This window comes from Equus asinus, chromosome 27 (genome assembly GCF_041296235.1).
Source record: "Equus asinus isolate D_3611 breed Donkey chromosome 27, EquAss-T2T_v2, whole genome shotgun sequence".
NCBI classification, from domain to species: domain Eukaryota; kingdom Metazoa; phylum Chordata; class Mammalia; order Perissodactyla; family Equidae; genus Equus; species Equus asinus.
Window position 1 is genome coordinate 16,039,190 of NC_091816.1, and position 18,041 is coordinate 16,057,230.

Consider the following 18,041-nt stretch of genomic DNA (forward strand, 5'->3'; position numbering starts at 1 on the left):
AGAAAATTCCAACACTGTGTGATAAGTACATACGGGGTTTACAGCATGCTAGCATGCACAGAAAACACCCGGAAGGAGACTCTAATTCAGTCTGAAGGGTTCAGGGAAGACTTTTTGAGTGAAGTGACATTTAAGATGACACCTGATGAATGGCAAGGGTAGGAAGGTGGGCTGGGGAGAGCTTTCAGGGTGAGAGCGAGAGTATGATGAGCTTGGGTAACTGGGAGAAGTTTAATGTAAACTGTGAAATGTGAAATGAAGAGAAGCACAGAATGAGATCGCATAGGTAAACGGGGCCCAGATTGTGACTGCCCTGGAAAACCTTGTGTGGCATATTAGAATCTTAAAGCTATGGAGGGGAGAGGGACAGATTTGCATCGTCTAAGAATAATTTGGACCGTAGTACGGAGACTAGATTGGTGGGGATTAGGACTGGACCCAAAGAAACTGTTATGATGGTGTTGCAGTAATTAGAGCAAGAGATGGTCGGGGATTTCATGGGATCTGGATGAGAAATATTGAGGATGTAGAATTACTCTTTTTATAACAATTGCTAATTACAGCTAAACTCACAGGTGCATTTCTACAGTGTTTCTAAAGTGAAGATAGATTCCAAAGTTCTAAATTTTCATTTTTCTAGAACATGTAAAAATATGAATCTGACTGCAATTTTTAATAAGCATTTTGAATTTCTGAAACATGTCTTTTATATATAGATTGATTTCCTCTAGTTCTTAGAGCTATTCACACACTTTAATTTGCATTGTCAAAGTAAATTTGGCTTTTTAAACTCCTTCCTAAGTGAAAGGATGGGACTGTACATTTGGGTGGTGGATATTGCCTCTGACTCACTCTTAATTATATGTACCTTTTTAGTTCTTTTGGTTCCAGAAAGTTTCACAAGAAGGAGGTCAGGAATGCAGAAGGGTGTTATCAAAGTGGCAATGGGATTCTCTCCAGAGAGAACTAAGGCAGCAACAGTGGGAGAAGGTAAATATGTCACTTTGAACATAAGCAGTCCCTCTGGCGAACAGCAGTGCCCATCAGGGAAAAAAATCCCGTCTGCTCCTTCTCACCTGGATGCCCACTGACCATGACAGCGGTGGTTAGGGTGCATAATATAATAACTGACATGCAGAGAGGAGATTACCATGGGCCTGAAAGTGGCCTGACCGGCAACCTCAGGGTGACATATTTGCTAATTTGCTAATATTTCTTCCAGCATGGAGTTTTATTAAGTGGTTGAAATGTTAACAATTACTTGAAAACACAGTGTCAAGTACGACTTCCCTGGACTTGCAATGTAGAACAATGACAGAAATCCCTATAAAGGTTATTATACACCTGAAGTGTGTTGGCTACACCTCTTTGGTACTTTGAGCATGACTTGGTGTCTGCTTTGTATTCCCCTTCAATAGCAGGGGTTCCTGGTTCTATTAACACACTTCTACCATTTCCTCCTTAGTAGAGACTGACTTTTATTTTGTTTCCATGAACCCTGATATGGTGTAGGAAACCATAGTGTGGTCATTTTTATTATTCACAATATTCCGTTTTAGTCTTCCATCATAAACAATAGATGCAAAATGACTTCAATGTAGGTTGATAACAAATAGTAGCATTAAATGTTCCCACTTTGAGCCTGTTCTTATCCACCATTCCCACCTCTCCTCCCCTTACTCAAACAACTTTATGTGCACCAACTTTTGCTATCATGATCTCCATAATAATCAGAGCTCCCGCTCAGTATTGTACAGCTCTCTCACTTTAAAAGGAAATACTGGAGGCACAAATATTGGGCAGCAGCTCACATGCATCACTGACTCTATCAATGTAGTGACCTATCTATTGACATCTCGTGAGTAAATTTAATCCTCTTAAACTATTTATGTGAAGGTTAGGAATTAAATTTCATAAGCAATACGACTATTGTCCCTTCATTCTCTATCAAGAAAATAAATTATCTCAGTGGCCAGGATTGGAAATTTAGGATTACAATAACTATAAGGTATTGCATGTGAAAAATAGATTTACTTCCATTTTAAGTTGCCCAGGACAGGCTGAAGTACAGCTTAGCATGCCCTTTCTTTCTAGTGTAGACAGAATTTTAAGTACAAAACTCTGGTGCTTTACATGATTACTAATATGTTTAAAAGAAAAATTTGCATGAAGATTATACTGAAATCCACTGGCTAGTTTCCTTTCTCCCCTGCCCTCCTGAACGATTGCTCACAGTATGGAACTTGTTTGAAATACTTTTCAGCTTGTTTAAAATTTGTCATGCCTCAACCCAAACACTGCGGACATCTGAGAGAAAGCACTTTGTAACTTCTAAGTGGATAGAGATAATATTTATGATAAAAGTCTATGTTGATCACAGGGAAAGAGTACAGAATAATTGAATTAAATGAAAATTCATGCCTCAGGAAAGAGCAACTTTTTATTATAAAACTAGAAACCCAGGAGAAGCTGAGAAAAACAAACAATTTCAGATTGTATTTTCAGTTTTTAAAAATTTCTTTTATATTTATGTCAGCATATACCTGAAATGGTAGTTAAATTCTCAAAGCTGTTTTTTTTTTCTTTCTGCACACGTAGTGGACAAATGTCTGAAATAGAAGGATAAAACATTTCCTTTCATCGTTCAAAAAAACCTTAATATTAGGTTTGTGTTACATTTCGATGTTGGCCAATTCTTTCTGATTACTTTTAAATTATAGCTTTTGCATGATAATATGCAACTCAGCATCTTCTCCGTGGGGCAGCAACTTTGCATTGGTAACAGGACATACCACTATTAACACTCTAAATTACAGCTCCTTGGCCCTGTCAATACACTCACATTATTCCAGTTAAAGTGAAATGCAAGGATGTTTAAAGTCTCCTCCAGCTGGAACATTCCATGAACCTATGAAAAGCAAATTCTCTGTCTCTCATCCCATGTTTGTTCGTAAGATGCCGCCTACAACAATCTAGTCCACTGAACAAGGTCTTGTTTGTTGCGTAAACGAACATGTAGCAGGACATTAAACATCATGTTACCATCTTACAGAAAATGAAGACAAAATGCACAGGATATTACTGAAGAAAGGAATGAAAATTAAAGTCCCATCTACGCGATGGCAAATGCATCCTGTTAGAAATAACTACTCTGCACCCAAAGCTCAGCTGTTCGTTTCTTAACGCAGGTACCAGTCGGATGTGTTGACTCTGACTGCATCTCTCTGTGCCTTTGCTGGGGAGTGGGGGTGGGTGAGAAAATGGTCTGTAGGCCCCAAAGGTGATATCTACTGCTGAGGCTGAGCCAGCTTCTGGTTTCCTTCTGCCTCTCCTTTGGAAACACGTGGGAGCAAAACACCATCATCCACTCAGTGACTGTGTGTTTTGTGATCTCCTGTACTCCAAGTCTCAATAAAGAATGTACTCATTGCAGGAAGCCAAATACACATCTCAGATTGTGCTTGATTATTGCAGATGTTGAAAATTAATTTAAATATGTATATAATTCATATGTATGTGTTACATATGTATTAAATTTATATATATATATGTATATATATTTTGTTAGGCCAATTTATTTCACCCTTAGAATTCCTGCTATCGGTTTGGGTTTTATAAACTTCATAATTCACTTAAGAAAAAGTTGAACTCTTTCAGAAATTCAGAAATGGATTTTGTGGTGTAAATTGACATCTAATCTAATAATATTTAAATAATGTTGGAAATGAAGGCTGTTATCTGGCACGCCATGCTTGGCCACTAATCTTTCCCACTCAGAGTTTGTCGTGGAGCAACAGAAGAGGAACAGCGTGGTCCCTGAAGGCCATCCTCTGAACAGATGGTCATCCATCACATCACTCATAGAGCCCATGTGCTCTTATTATTAAAGAATGTCTTGATTTATATTCAAGTAAGGTGAAAATTGAGATTTTATCTTTTATCAGATATTTATGAAGTACACTTCCCGTCTGCTACACTCTGACTGAAATACCTTTGGGTACCTCTTCAAAGTGACTCTGAAGAAAATTTTCGATTGTGCATTGGGCCGATATGTGAGTGGACTATGAAACATCATAATCAGGACTGAATTTTTAACCAGAAAGGAATTACTGTCTTGCTTTTTCAATTCTCACACTTTTAGTCAGTTACACTGTTAAATTGTCTCATTACAGTCATCCATAATTATGAAAAAATTAATTAATAGCCTTCCAGAGATCATTCTTACGTATCTATGAGGGTATGAGAGTTAGCGGGGCTCACCATCTCATCTCATCATCATTTTATAGTTGAACCATTTTGTTCACGTAGCTCCCAATCTTGTTTGGTCATCAAGCAAATTTCCACGATCTTCATTTCATTTTCTGCAAACTAATCCAACACTAGCTGGGGAGCAAATTAACATGGATCTTTTTCAGGACCCATTAGTATGTTCAAATCTAGATTATGTACTTTGTGTGTGTGTGTGTGAGGAATATTCACCCTAGGCTAACATCCATTGCCAGTCTTCCTCCATTTTGCATGTGGGATGCCCCCACAGCATGGCTGCTGAGTGGAGTAGGTCCACACCCGGGAACCAAATCCACGAACCTGGGCCACCAAAGTGGAGCACATGGAGCCTTAACCACTCAGCCACCAGGTTGGCCTTTATTTACTTATTTTTGATAAAGTAAATCCAGAAATTCCTTGGCTAAAAACCTAAGTTTGAAAACAGAAAGTTGCTTTGCCTAAGGTAAAGTCCAGCATGTGGAGTGCTGTCATCCTCTTCTGATTTTCATATCACCACGAAATAGTTTGCAAAAAAACCCTTAGCCTTTGAAAGTGTCTGTTTACATAATGGTTTTTTTTGAAGGATTTGCTTATTTCACTTACTTTCAGATTCAAGTCTGTGTGTCTTAAGAAAATAAAAAAATTGTATATCTCAAGGACAGTCAAAATAGGCACACAGGGATTCCTTTCCCTCATTCCCACAAGTGCAAAGTCTTCACGTCCTTCAAAGCTCAGCTCGGGCACCACGTGGGGAAGCCTTCCCTGCCCTCCTCGCCTGGATGGGATCCCTCTCCTAGCCTGTCATGCCCTAGTTCCATAGGTCTTAATACTTTCTACCTTGGATTAGGTTGAACCATGATGTTACTGTTCTTGTAGCAAACAAATTCAAAACCTAATACTACATTAGGCTCTAATAGTAATAGTTATATTAAAGTTAGTTTAACTGAACATTTTGGTATGTTTTCTTGCCCCTACCGACGCATAAGCTCCTTCAGGTTAGGATGCATATATAATTCTTATTCAGATTCTACACCACACAGAGCAAAGTGCATGGGAAAGAGAAGGTACTTCACATTTATTTAGTTAATGAACACATATTCCAGGTTCTACTACATAATGATAATCAGATAGCAAAGATGTCCATGCGGGTTGACTTACTTTATAAATCCTCCCTCAAATTTTGTCAGTCTATCCCCACAACTATTCCCAGACAGTCCAGCTTACTCGCAGAGATCTATAATCAGGGCAAATTTGTAAAATAAACAAAGAGAAACTGCCACTAACGGTCTATGATTAATTGCTAAAGTCACAAGTTGTTTTTACCACGTCATGCACAGTTTTAATTACTTTATACATGTTAACTTATATAATCTTCCTAACAACAGGGTGAAGTATCCCATTACATAGATGAAAAAACTGAGGCCAGAGAAAATAAGCAACGAACAAGATCACAAAGCTGTAAGTGGGGAAAGTGGTTTGGGTTCAGAGTCCATTGGCTTAATACTTTGTTCTATGCCTTGCACTATTCATAGTAAAAGCTGTGGAGGCTGACTAGGAGCCGTGCAGCACTCCAGAAATTTCCAACTTAAGCAGCTTCCGTGGCTGGCCACGTATGCTATGAATATCGATTCCACTAGAATTTGAGCTATTCCCAGATATAATAATTCTGCAATTCTTCAGTTATTTACCTGTCATATCTTCATCTCAAATTTTGGTTGAAAAATGCATTGTTCTAGTGGTTGCATTATATAGCTGTTCGGTCACATTTTCTCTCATTTGATGTTCCTAAAACCTTAGGAGGTAGGGACTGGTGTTTCCGTTTTTCATTTAAGGCCCACAAAGTTTAGCGAACATCCCTCAATTTAGATTGTGCTCCTTCTTCTCATCACAGCTGACTCTCTTGGTTAGAAAATCAAGCTCAGACCAAGCTATTCATTTTCTAGACCAAATAATGATGCTATTTTAACTTTATTTTAAAAAACCTCTGGGTTAACTTTTAAGTTATATAAAAAGAAGTAAACCCTTTTGAAGTTCCACTGGCTCAAAAAATAGAACCAAAAATTGAGGAGATTCATTAATCACTAGTTTTATTCCTGTGCCAATGTAGAAATAGAACTGAAAAAAGAATAAAAGTGTGCTTTCCGAGTTGCTTATATTTCCTTTGAAAATTGTGAGGTTATCTCTAAAGTAGCACTATAATTTTCTTGACAGTAGAAAATTATCTGTGGCATAGAGATCTTGTTGGCAGCAGAGATAAGTACTTTATTTCTAAGAACACGAGCCAGAAAATGAACAGATTCTGTTGGCACCATTGTGTTTCATGCCCAGATAAGAGGCAGGGTCCTGTTATGTAGCTTATGCTAGTTACCCCAGCTTTTGTGGATATTGGCATTTCTTCGATGGAGGCAGCCAAAACCTATGGTGGTTGTGTTGGTATTAAAAGATTAATAAGTCGGTCCTGGTTTATAGTAACAGAAATCCATGAGGAAGAAACTAAATCAATTTCACCCTTATGATAGCCTCTAATGGGCAATTGCCTCTGAAAGAACCATTAATTACTTAAAATAACATCATAAAAGTATATTAATTCTTGCTCCAATAAAAGCTGATGTTGGGTTAATGTGAACTTATTAATGATCTTGTTACTAATAACGTAAATTTGCAGTTTTGGTCCAAGTCACTGCTTGGATCAGAGGCCCATCACACATCATAACTAATTTTTTCAAAAATATCTGGAACAAGAAACGTTCAGATCTAATTGCTCTCATTCAGAGTATTTTTATGCCTTAAAGGCACCTGGCAACAAATCTCCCTACTTTATGTGGTTTTCACCATAGAAATGTAAAAGAAATTTATTATTGTCTGACACTTTAAATAAATGTCCCTCAATTTCTCTTACTCATTTGTCTTCAGTCCCTTACTCTGTTATTCCTGTCATCTCCACTCCCCTCCACTCCCAATGTCCTCAGTGACATTAACCAGAAATGCCAGAGAATTTCTAAACTGCTAGCCTCCCAACATTTTTGATTATATACTCCTCAGTGAGCATGTGTATGTTATTTACTTATAAACTATAACACATATACTTTTGTATTAATATATCATATACATTAGAAAACGTATAAAATTAAAGGATAAATTAAAAATAAATGTGAATTAGTATTATGATATTTTCCTCTTCTATATCATCCTTGCCCACTCCTCTGTAGAGACAATTCAGTAGATTATAAATGACATTTATGACTCATAGATTACTTTAGAACTACTTAGTTATAATTAATTAGTTATTTTGTGGCACAGGGTAATAATCATCCTAATCTTGAAGGTTGCGTCAGAGACCCAGATTTTACATATTCTTTTCTCCCTCTTGTTCCCTCATGCCCTGTTTTAGCACGGAACTACCAGGGATGGCAGAGAGGAGATTATGGTATAATGTATGAGATATCTGGTTTTGGTTGTATGGCTTCATTTCTTCTGCATCTTTCTAACTTAGGCTTTTTACACCTGACACTGTCTTCTGAAAATAAGTCTTTTACTATGACATGAGTATTCATTCATTCAAACACTTGTGAACAGGGTTCTAAGCCCTGGGCTGGATGCTATAGACAAAAGATTGACTTGCTATAGATACAAGACTGTCTCCGATGAGCTTATGTTTTAGTTAGCAATGGTGGGATCAAATGAATTTGTAGTTAACATTATAACCGGAATAAGTCCTCTATGGGTGAAAAGAGAATCAAGCAACTAACTTGGCTGAGGAAATCGGGGAAAGTTCCCCCGACGTGCAAACCTTTGAAGATCTTGAGATAGGAGCTTATCAGGGCTTCACCTTTAGCTGTTGGAGATACAGCCCATGAGGGCTGGCTCTAGTTGTCAGCGTTCCTCATGTGAAATGATAGTAACAATAATTTATGGCCACCGACCCTGTAATTGCTGAAGTCTAATTCGTGTTCCTTGTCTCCTTGCTAAACTTCTGCTGGCAATAACTACAACTTCATCATGTTGAAATGGAATCTGATTCCAACCTGCTCTGAATCCACTTTTTGTCAGGGACTTGTATTGCTATTCCTAGCAATTGACCAGTGCTTTCCTTGGCATCCTATATTAGCCTATCCTTCTCTCTCTCTGTCTCTGTCTCTCTCTTTCTGCCTTCCTTCTTCTCCCCCTCCTTCTTGTCCTTCTGTCCTCCTCCCCTTCCCTTCTCTCTCTCTCTCTCTCTCTCGTTATGGTTCCCTCTGTTCAGTGGTAGCCTATGTGTCAGTCAAACAGAAGCCTTATATGGGAACTCCAACATCATTTCAGGTACTACATGCTTCGCAGCATAAAGAACTCTTGCTGTCTGGCTCACGGTGGTGCACCAAATACATAGGGCCTGGGATATTGAAAACATTCAATATTTATTACTGATCGATTTTACCAGACACTGTATCTGGCGTTATATTTTATAATATAATTCAATGTTTTTGCATTTCTAGTTGGTTTTAGGGGAATCATGTTTATTATGAGGCAACATATTTGACCCCCAAATATCTGCAAATGTATTTTTGGCTTTCCAGTTGTTTATTAGGCAAAATCCGTTTAAATGGTAGGAAATAATTTGACGGTTTTCAGAGGGCTAACGACACAAAATGAGCTACTCACAAAGCTACCAGCTTCACCTGGGACACAAATCCAGCTAAAAGTATGGCTGAGAAGACCTCGTGTTATCCATCTATACACCCACTTTCCGCTTGGTCACAACTTTTCTCTGCCAGCCCTAATCCTTGACCCAGGGAAACAAAGTTTAGAAACAATACAATCTGCTCAGCAAGCCTATGCCTTTAAAACTAGCGTGACCTCTGTGTTAAATCACACTGTCAGTATGAGTCTGTCTGCAGAGCTATATATAATTACCCTGCTTTCCATTCCTTCCCTCTTTGTCAGCTGATACCAGGCTTATTAACAAACTGTAATTCTTCCGCTAGTCCTTGTTTTCATTCAACATATCTTGGGGCCTTAGCTTAACCATCTTTTTGGTTTTAATTTCTTGGACAATTTTTTCCTTCTCTTTTGTATTCTTCCAGCCGGCCTCCTCTCTGGGTCCAGTCTATCTTCTGGTAATTTACCATGTTTGTAAGTCACCCATCTATCAATGTTAGCCTCCTCACGCTAAAAAGCTCACATATGGGCATCCAGGAGATAGAAAGGAAGAAGAAGTTCATAAAAAGGAATGAGGTCACTTCAGGTACAGGTGTGCTTCTACCAAATTTACATGTATTTTAAAGATAGGGTGAGGAGAAAATATTTGATTTTAATTAGTTGTTGCTAATTGATGTATTACATTCGTCCAGAGATAAGTACAGTATTGGGTTTTGCTCCCCTGCTGTTTTTCCATAAGAAAAAGTGTAGCATTTGGTCAACATCACTTCAACATATAAAATAGTTTCCTGACATGGTGAGGTATTCTGCAGGGTGACATTAAAGCATCCAGTATTTATACAGAATATCACAGGACATGGATGCAGCTTGTTTACTCCTTTCCCAACATACTCTGATATTCAGGCATGCATTTATGTTAGGGTGCTGTTCCTCAACAGATTTATGTTATGAGTTACCATTCAATATAAAATTTCCCCTTCTCCCTTGATAACAGAATTTTTAGCAGACATCTGCTTGCCCAGAATGCAGACTGTCTTTCCCAGCCCTTATTGCTAGGTGTGACCATGCAACTAAGCTCTAGCATATGAAGGTGAGAGAAAAAGATGTGTACACCTCCTGGGTTCTGCCTTTACACAGGAGCGTGGCCACCCCTGCACCTTTTCCTCTTTTCACTGACTTGAATATGAATAAGGGCTCAAGGGGACAGAGCAGTTAGATAAAAGAGGTCTGGGGTTTTGAAAACATAGAGCCTACATATTGGTCAGAAGTGCTCATACCCAGTTATTATGAGTGTGTGAGAGAAAGATGCTGTTTAAGCCACTTTTATGCTGGTTTTCTGTCCTAGCAGTCAAATCTATAGCTTAAATGATACAGTTAGTCTATTGTTGAAATGTGAAGTTTGCTCAAATGTTCAGATCATTTTTGCCTTATCTTTTGGGGTTTATCTTGCTTTGTCACATGGATTACGTCTTATGTGAGCAAATAAAAATATGTTCTTCCATTTATATAACTATTATGGTCATTCAAAAATTGGGGAACTATTTAAATAATCTCTGGAGAAGACTGAATTTCGGACTCTCTCTAATTAGTAAACCACCTTCAAGAATAAATGTGCTAGTTCTTTAAAAAAACCTAACCTCAAGTCTTTCCCTGCATATTTTCCATCTTCACATCTCATTTGGTTTAAAGTGACCACTTCTTAGACTGTCTCCCTCCTCCAGATTTCTCTGAAATTTGTCTCTGAGAATCACTCTTAACCTTAACCAGCTGCCTTACCCCGAAGACCCACCCACGCCCTGTAAGTGTTGGTCATATGCCACGCGACCTTCTGACGCATTTTACTAATGTCTGCTCGTAATCTATTTGGTTTTCCTTTGATTTCAGTGGCTTCAATTTAATGATATATTTCATCATATTTATGAGAATTATTAGCTTAAAAGGGTAATATTTACATATACTACCAACGCAGTCTTCTCTAGCTGAGACTCCTAATAAATATATGTGTGGCTATCCTTAATGGCCAGAAATATCATTGGAAAACAAGAAAAAAATACATCTTGCAAAACAACAAATGCCTGCCAAGATTTATAGGTTTCAAGGAATGATAATTTATATCTAAAGCACAATGATATCTCTAGAGCACTATTTCATTACATTCTGAGGATCACTCTGATAGGCTCTGTTTTTGTTTTCAGTTTTTTCAAGACTTAGAACCTTGGTTATATCCTGACCAAAAAAAAAAAAAATTCATGCTCATAGATTCAATGAAGGATTTGGTTCACTCATATGACCATCAGATAATGATCTGGTTAAAGTTCTCTAACTAAAATTTTATTAGCTTATATTCTATTTCACCTTTCCAAGCTCTAATCTTGACGCTGTCACCATGGCTGACAAATAGTTTTAAAGATACAGACAATTAAGCAAACTTTTTTCAGGCTCCGGCACCTAATGCTTTAGACACGAAAATGTGGCTTGCTGTCTCTCTAAAAAGCTTATCCATTTGAAACTAGTTGCGCCAGCATAAGGACTCGAGTAGTTGATTGGAACTCTTGTTGCTATTTTGAAAAACTTTATAAATGTTTGTTTCTATTTCATAAATGTAATAATAATCATAATAACTTTATAGATAAAAGGTCATTTTGTGCCATGCAGAAAATCTTTCGAATAGTTTATATATCTAATATTATTTTGTTTTTGTACTTCCATTCATTGTATGCATTTCACCCATAATTCCATCACCTCTTATAAAAATTATACAAGGTAAAATGTGAAAATCCTCTGCTTCTACCCTTTTAATTTCATTCTCTCAAAGTAACTGCTTTTAACAATTTTGTGCCTATTTAGTCATAATTTTGCATATTCTTGTTTCATCATATAGAGAGGTTTATACTCCTAACTATATCTATCTCATCTATCTATATACACATTTTGTCATATAAGGCTGAGATGTGCTATACATGTTGGTCTGTCATTGTCTTTTTCCAGATATACCAAATCATGAGCATCATTCAAAGTTAGTGCACATGACTCTCACTCCATCTTTTTAATGGCTGCATAGTGTTCCATACGACAGATAAACAATAATTAAGCAAATTCTTTAGTGATGGAAATTTGAGTTGTTTCCTTTCTTTGTCAGTAACATACAATACAATGAAGAACATCTCTCTATATATTTTTATGGGTTTGTTTTATTATTTCTTTTGGTAAACTTCTAAAATGGCTAATTGCCAATTTGAAGATATTTTAACACTCTTTCAATAACAAATAGAACAAAAATTCCTACACATTTTGATTTTAGAAACTTCTGTCATAGCCCCATTTTTCCAGAATTAATTCCAAATCTGAAATTTTGCGTTTAATCTGTTTATCACAAAGCCTCCCAAATGGGTCATAGAGTCAAAGCAAATGTTCCACCAGACAATGCCATAACACTTTAGAATGATGAAATGCTTAAAATAGAATATTTAAGTTAGAACTTGTAAATGAGATATAATTACCACTCTCACAATGCAATCATGCTATAGTGACATGTCCAAGAGCAAATTCTTTCCAGCATTCTTAGTATTGATATAAATGTCCAAGTGGTGAGCATATGTTTCTGGAATTTTTAATGTTTCTGTCGGCAGTTGGGTAGGGTTTGTCTTATTTTAAGGGAGCTATGTCATAGGTCAGTTAATACTGTCTTAAGTCATTATTGCATTCCCTCCAACAGATTTGATGGGATATATGGGCATTTCTGAAAAAGTGACCTGAGCATTCCAATCATAACAACTTCATGGAGCATTAACATTTAAATATAATTTATATAAGGAAGGAAGAGTTTGCCAGAAGCACAGAATACTCTGTAGGCATACAGTTTGAGCACATTGATCTTTGCTGTAAAAACTTTGACTTCACTTAAACTAACTTATGACATGTTACTGATCTAGTTTGTTAGCAAAACCACAGTTTATGGAAACCAGATTTCTTCACCACAAAGAGAGCTGGAGATTCTTTTTTTCCTCAGTGTAGATAGCCTCAATTGAACAGAGCTAAGCACATTAGCTTCGTGTTAGCAGAATTGCCATTATAGATTGATGTTGTATCAAGAGGGGCACAAGGATGTTACACTAAAGTGTCTGATCTGCAGGGCTTTTTCAACGCCAAGGGCCATGTTGTATTTACAGAAGAAATTCTACTTGTATTTACACCAGGATTATAGAGCACTACATTCTTGGAAGAATTTGGGGGAAATCTTTAAAGATAAGACAAACTTTGGTCAACAGTTCACTAGCTAAACTATGCTTCTTGTAGCTTCACTCTAATCCTTGCTTCTCTCATTTGGAAACTTCCTGAGGGAACATGACATCTACAGGATTAGCCAAAGGGGACTTGGTATAAAAAAATAATTTCAGCGACTGATCCTCTTTAGTCAAAAGTTAAAGAAAAGTTGATACATCTATTGACAGCGAATGTGCCAGGGTATCATTTAAAATAACATCAGCACATTTTGAGGGATGGAGGAAGTACTATTGCTTTTATATCCATAAAAGGATCATTTTTAATGTGTCATTTATACTACTTTTATTATGATGAAATATGCTTTTTAAAGGGAGAAAGCAACAAGCTGAAATAAATGATATCAAATTAAAAAATACCATGACTGTCTTTCTAAAAATTAGAGATCACTGTTCAGATGGGCCTTGAAGTGTGCACTGTTTGGTAGCTATTTAATTCCAACTGAAGAAAGTGACATCAATTCCGTCTTCAACACAATTCCAAAACAGAATGTTCGTAAACAATGATAAATATTATCAGTGAAATGGATAGATTATTATATTTTAATTTTTACATATTTTGATGGTTTCGCCGAGAAGATACTCTTTGAGTTATACAGCTACACTACATTACACTATCTCTTTAATCCTAGCAAAATAGTAAGTGATGAAAATAAGGATATTTACAAAATTCCAAAAACCAGATAATCTGTGCATGTGTCTTACCTTTCTTTTGCGAAGTCTGACTTGGTTATCTGCGGGTTCCTGGGTGGCCAGAGTTTCCTTTAAGTGTAAACACTGCATACCATCTCCTGAGTTGACCCTTGGAAGACTTTTGTTTTGATGTTCTGAGAAACCACTCTTCTCCAGGCCATTTTCAGCTAACATTCCCCTAGGGCAAGAAAGAGGCTGCAGAAGGCAGTTTCCAGAATCTGGTTTTAATAATGGCAGTCCTCTGTCTGTACAAGGAATAGCCAAGAACTCCTCTTGTACTACACTGCAGGTGTTTCTTTCATGTTCATCTTTAGGGAAGTCGGGTTTCCTTCGTTGCTGAGCAATTACAGCAGAATTAAGTAATTGCTTCTCAGGCACAATATCTTTCACATTCAAAGAATCACATGCATCTATTTTGGATGCATCTTTTATTTCACTTAAGTTTATATCATTGCAAAGCTCCAGGCCTTTACTTATAATGTCAACAACTTTTCTCTCCCCCTTTTCTTCTACTAGCACTAAATCAGCTCCACCAGCCGTTCCCCAGGAGTTATAAGAATCTTCGTTACTTTCCATGATGGACAGTGTCTTTACCAAGGAGCCTGCTCCTCTGACACTACATTGGTCTGATGTTTTATGCTCTTGGGTAGTTAAAATCTGTTTATCATCTGTAAGGTATAGATCGGAATCGGTATCCTCATCAGAAATGTGCACTAGTGTTTCCGTGCTGGCCTCCAGAGAAAAAAACTGATCTGCACCTTCGTGGCTGTCATTTTCATCTATGTCTTTTGAAATGTGACCCATTGGCCTCCCAGGAAAATCTCTCAGCTCTGATCCAGGACAGCAGTCTGGTAGTGAAACACACTTCTCTTTGCGGTCCACATTTAGAGTTGCATCTTTTTCCATACTTGCCTGCAAGCTGTCAGCTACTAGTCCATGATGACATGCTGCATTATAAGAATCAGAATTAAAAGGCTGTCCCATCCATTGGGTCACATGTTCTTCCCAGCTTCTCTTTCTGATAGCTGCAGACATGTCATCGTAGTTTAACAACAGATAGAGAGACACGTTCCATATGAGACTAGAGGAGATGGAGCTTCATGAATTATAACCTCAAATTCACTGATTGACGAAGAGAGTGAGTTTTGTCAGTTCACCACCTATTAAAAAATTTAAGAAAATATATAGTTCAGGATGTAGTTCTAAAGTCAAAACATATCATGGAAAAGAGAGAACTTAATCTGGGTTATGAAAGATTATGTAGAATTTTTTTTTTTTTTTAAAGATTTTATTTTTTCCTTTTTCTCCCCAAAGCCCCCCGGTACATGGTCGTGTATTCTTCGTTGTGGGTTCTTCTAGTTGTAGCATGTGGGACGCTGCCTCAGCATGGTCTGATGAGCAGTGCCATGTCCGCGCCCAGGATTCGAACTAACAAAACACTGGGCCGCCTGCAGCAGAGCGCGAACTTAACCACTCGGCCACGGGGCCAGCCCCTACGTAGAAGTTTTTATAAAGGTTCTGTTTAATAGCTTTAATAGTATTATTTCTTAATAGCCTAATATTAGAAGAAAATTTCACATTTAATATTTCTGGTAAAAAATCATTGACAATACTTTTAAGTGCAACTGAACTGGTTGATCTATCAATGAATAAAGATATAACTATCAAACATTTAAAACTCCACTAAGAAAATATTTGGATTGCAATATTTAATAAAGTTCACCGGAAGAAACTTGTTGCTCTAGCTTACATGCTTTGCTAAATTACTTTTGTGAACACAAGTCATTACCAAAGCCACGAGGGAACTGTTCATGCAAAAGTTGAGCTATAGAGATAGCATGTGTAATGCATTTGTGTGTGAAAGAACTAATACAGATTCCAAATTACCGGGATGTATTTACTACAGGGAGTGACTAAGAGACATGGAATAATCCAGTTTAGTTCATAACGCATAATTCATGGATAAGAAAGCATAACACATACATTTACAATGCCTCAGGATAAATACATTTCCATGCATTCTGTTACTACTACTACTCCTAGCTAGCAAGTTAGTGTTAACGAAGCTCAGAGAAATTAAATAACTTGCCCAAGATTATACCATTGAGGAAGTAAGCCAAGATTCAGACTAAGCCCTGGTCCTAAGGCCTAGGCTGACAGCCAACAAACTTCACTGTCTCCATGGAATGACAGCCTACCTCCGCCCCTTCTTTCCACGTGTCTTTAGGATGTATAAAATCTAAACTCTTCAGGGAAGAGTTCCAGTGAGCCAAAAAGAAGATGTGAGCAAGATAACACAATTGGGACAATTCTTCAGAAATTTCAGTCTCATTCTCTTTGGCTCCAAAAGAGTTTAGTTTGTATACTTCTGTTAGAATTTGGCCATAAAAATTTATGTAAACAAGAAAACCAGGCATAAGATAAGGTCAGAATATAAACACATTCCAGGTATCCATCCTTTCGCCTTGAATTATTCAAATCCTTAGTTAAAGGAAGCAAATTCTATCAGTGTAAACTCAGTCTTATAAAAATGACTAACCTAAATGTCCTGTATTGAAACCAAATTACTGGACTATAAAAGAAAAATCCCATTCAAAGAGCAGACACTTCTAGTTTTTACTCCACACAAGAACCGTCAGCACATAACATGGGCTGGCTTATTGGTTTCAGCCATAAACAAGATTAACTACTGTGCCGGTTTGGGGTCACTTCAGTCTATTGAAAAGGACTCCGACTCCCCACCAAAAATTTCAAGGTATTTTGACCAAGCACTTGCCAGAAAGGTAAATATCCCCATCCTGTAAAGACCAGTGAAGTTGAGGAATGTACTAGAATTTGGTACCTTGGCCTGACCAAATATCTTTCTGGATACTGTTTGGTTCCCTCAAAGGTCTGTGACCATCTTTGAAAATGGTCAGCATTCACATTTTCCATGTTGGCATTCATTTTGCACTCAAAAGAAAATATAAAGTCCCTGAATTCCATGCATAAGTCATTATAGTGTGGGAGGCTGCGGAAAGTGGAAAAAACGCATAGATGCAGGCCAGAAAATTTCTGCTTTCATGGGCAGATTTGGGTTGTAATAGGGCGGTTCTGTTTTAGATGCTTTCTTTTCTTTATTTTTATCCAGTGTAGAAAGAGCACGGTAACTTAAGAAATGCCAAGTGGTGTTACTGTGTCATTCCTAAGCCACATTTACATTTAAGTTGAGACTGAATTCTGGTTTCATTTCTTTTACTAAGGAGAAATAGAGTTTTATTAACCCCTTGGGGAACAGATTACATAAAAATTTTGCCGTTAAGACCATACCATAATATTAATTAACTTATTTTACTCAACCTTGGCAAGTAGGTAAGTATTTTTATAATGTCAAGGAAGACAGTTCTACAAGTTGTGAGACAATCTAGCTACAAAGAGGGATTGTAAATTAGATAGACGCAACACAGCATTAACTCCTTCTGTTCTAACTTCTCATCTAGGTTCTTTGGACATTTTCAAATGATTCCTGTGAATGTACAGTGTCTTTATTTTTAGACATAAATCTCCTAATTATCATTATGACCATCATCACTACCTTTTGAGTACTCAGTCCATATCCTGTGATCTAATAGATGTTTAAAAACATTTATCTCTACGAGCTTTCTTATTCATACTTCCTATTTAAATTCTGATTTGTAAGATTTATGGTTAAAATCTGCCTCCAAGATCTAAAGGCTAAACAGAATATTAATAAAAAGAAACCTTGGATTATTGTCATTCGCATCTGAGCACATTGGTCTCATTTTCTAAATCATCTCAATTGACTAGAATCCATTCTATAAGATTGAAATGTCTTTGTAAAAGACCTGACTTTCCCTATGTGTCTCCTCACCAGGCAGCCTCATTTAAAATTATATTTCTAACTACTAACCACCTATTTTGCAAATTTCTATTACATTTTTTTTGGTAATCCCTTTATACAGTTTCATTCAGAATGAGCTCAGCTGCTCAGGACTTGGATGAAAGATCTGGAAAAGCATAGGTCATTCCAGGGTGTTGATTTTATGAAGTGTATTTCCATGGGGATTTTTTCTTTCTTAAATTCATGTATTCAAACAGCACTGTATTAATATTAAAAGAAAGATACTCAATGTACCTCTGATTATGAAACAATTCTGGAAAATA

The 18,041-nt window shown here is 37.1% G+C and overlaps 1 protein-coding gene across 9 annotated transcripts in view; it reads right to left on the reverse strand.

Moving 5' to 3' along the window:
• The window catches only part of DLC1 (DLC1 Rho GTPase activating protein), a 479,646-nt gene that overhangs the window by 364,479 nt on the left and 97,126 nt on the right, over positions 1 to 18,041 (reverse strand). For all 9 annotated transcript variants that reach the window (XM_070500034.1, XM_070500032.1, XM_070500033.1 and 6 more), the window contains one exon: positions 13,890 to 15,037. In XM_070500034.1, coding sequence (XP_070356135.1) covers positions 13,890 to 14,912 — 1,023 coding nt within the window. In that variant the 5' untranslated portion in view covers positions 14,913 to 15,037. The remainder of the gene's footprint in view (positions 1 to 13,889; positions 15,038 to 18,041) is intronic.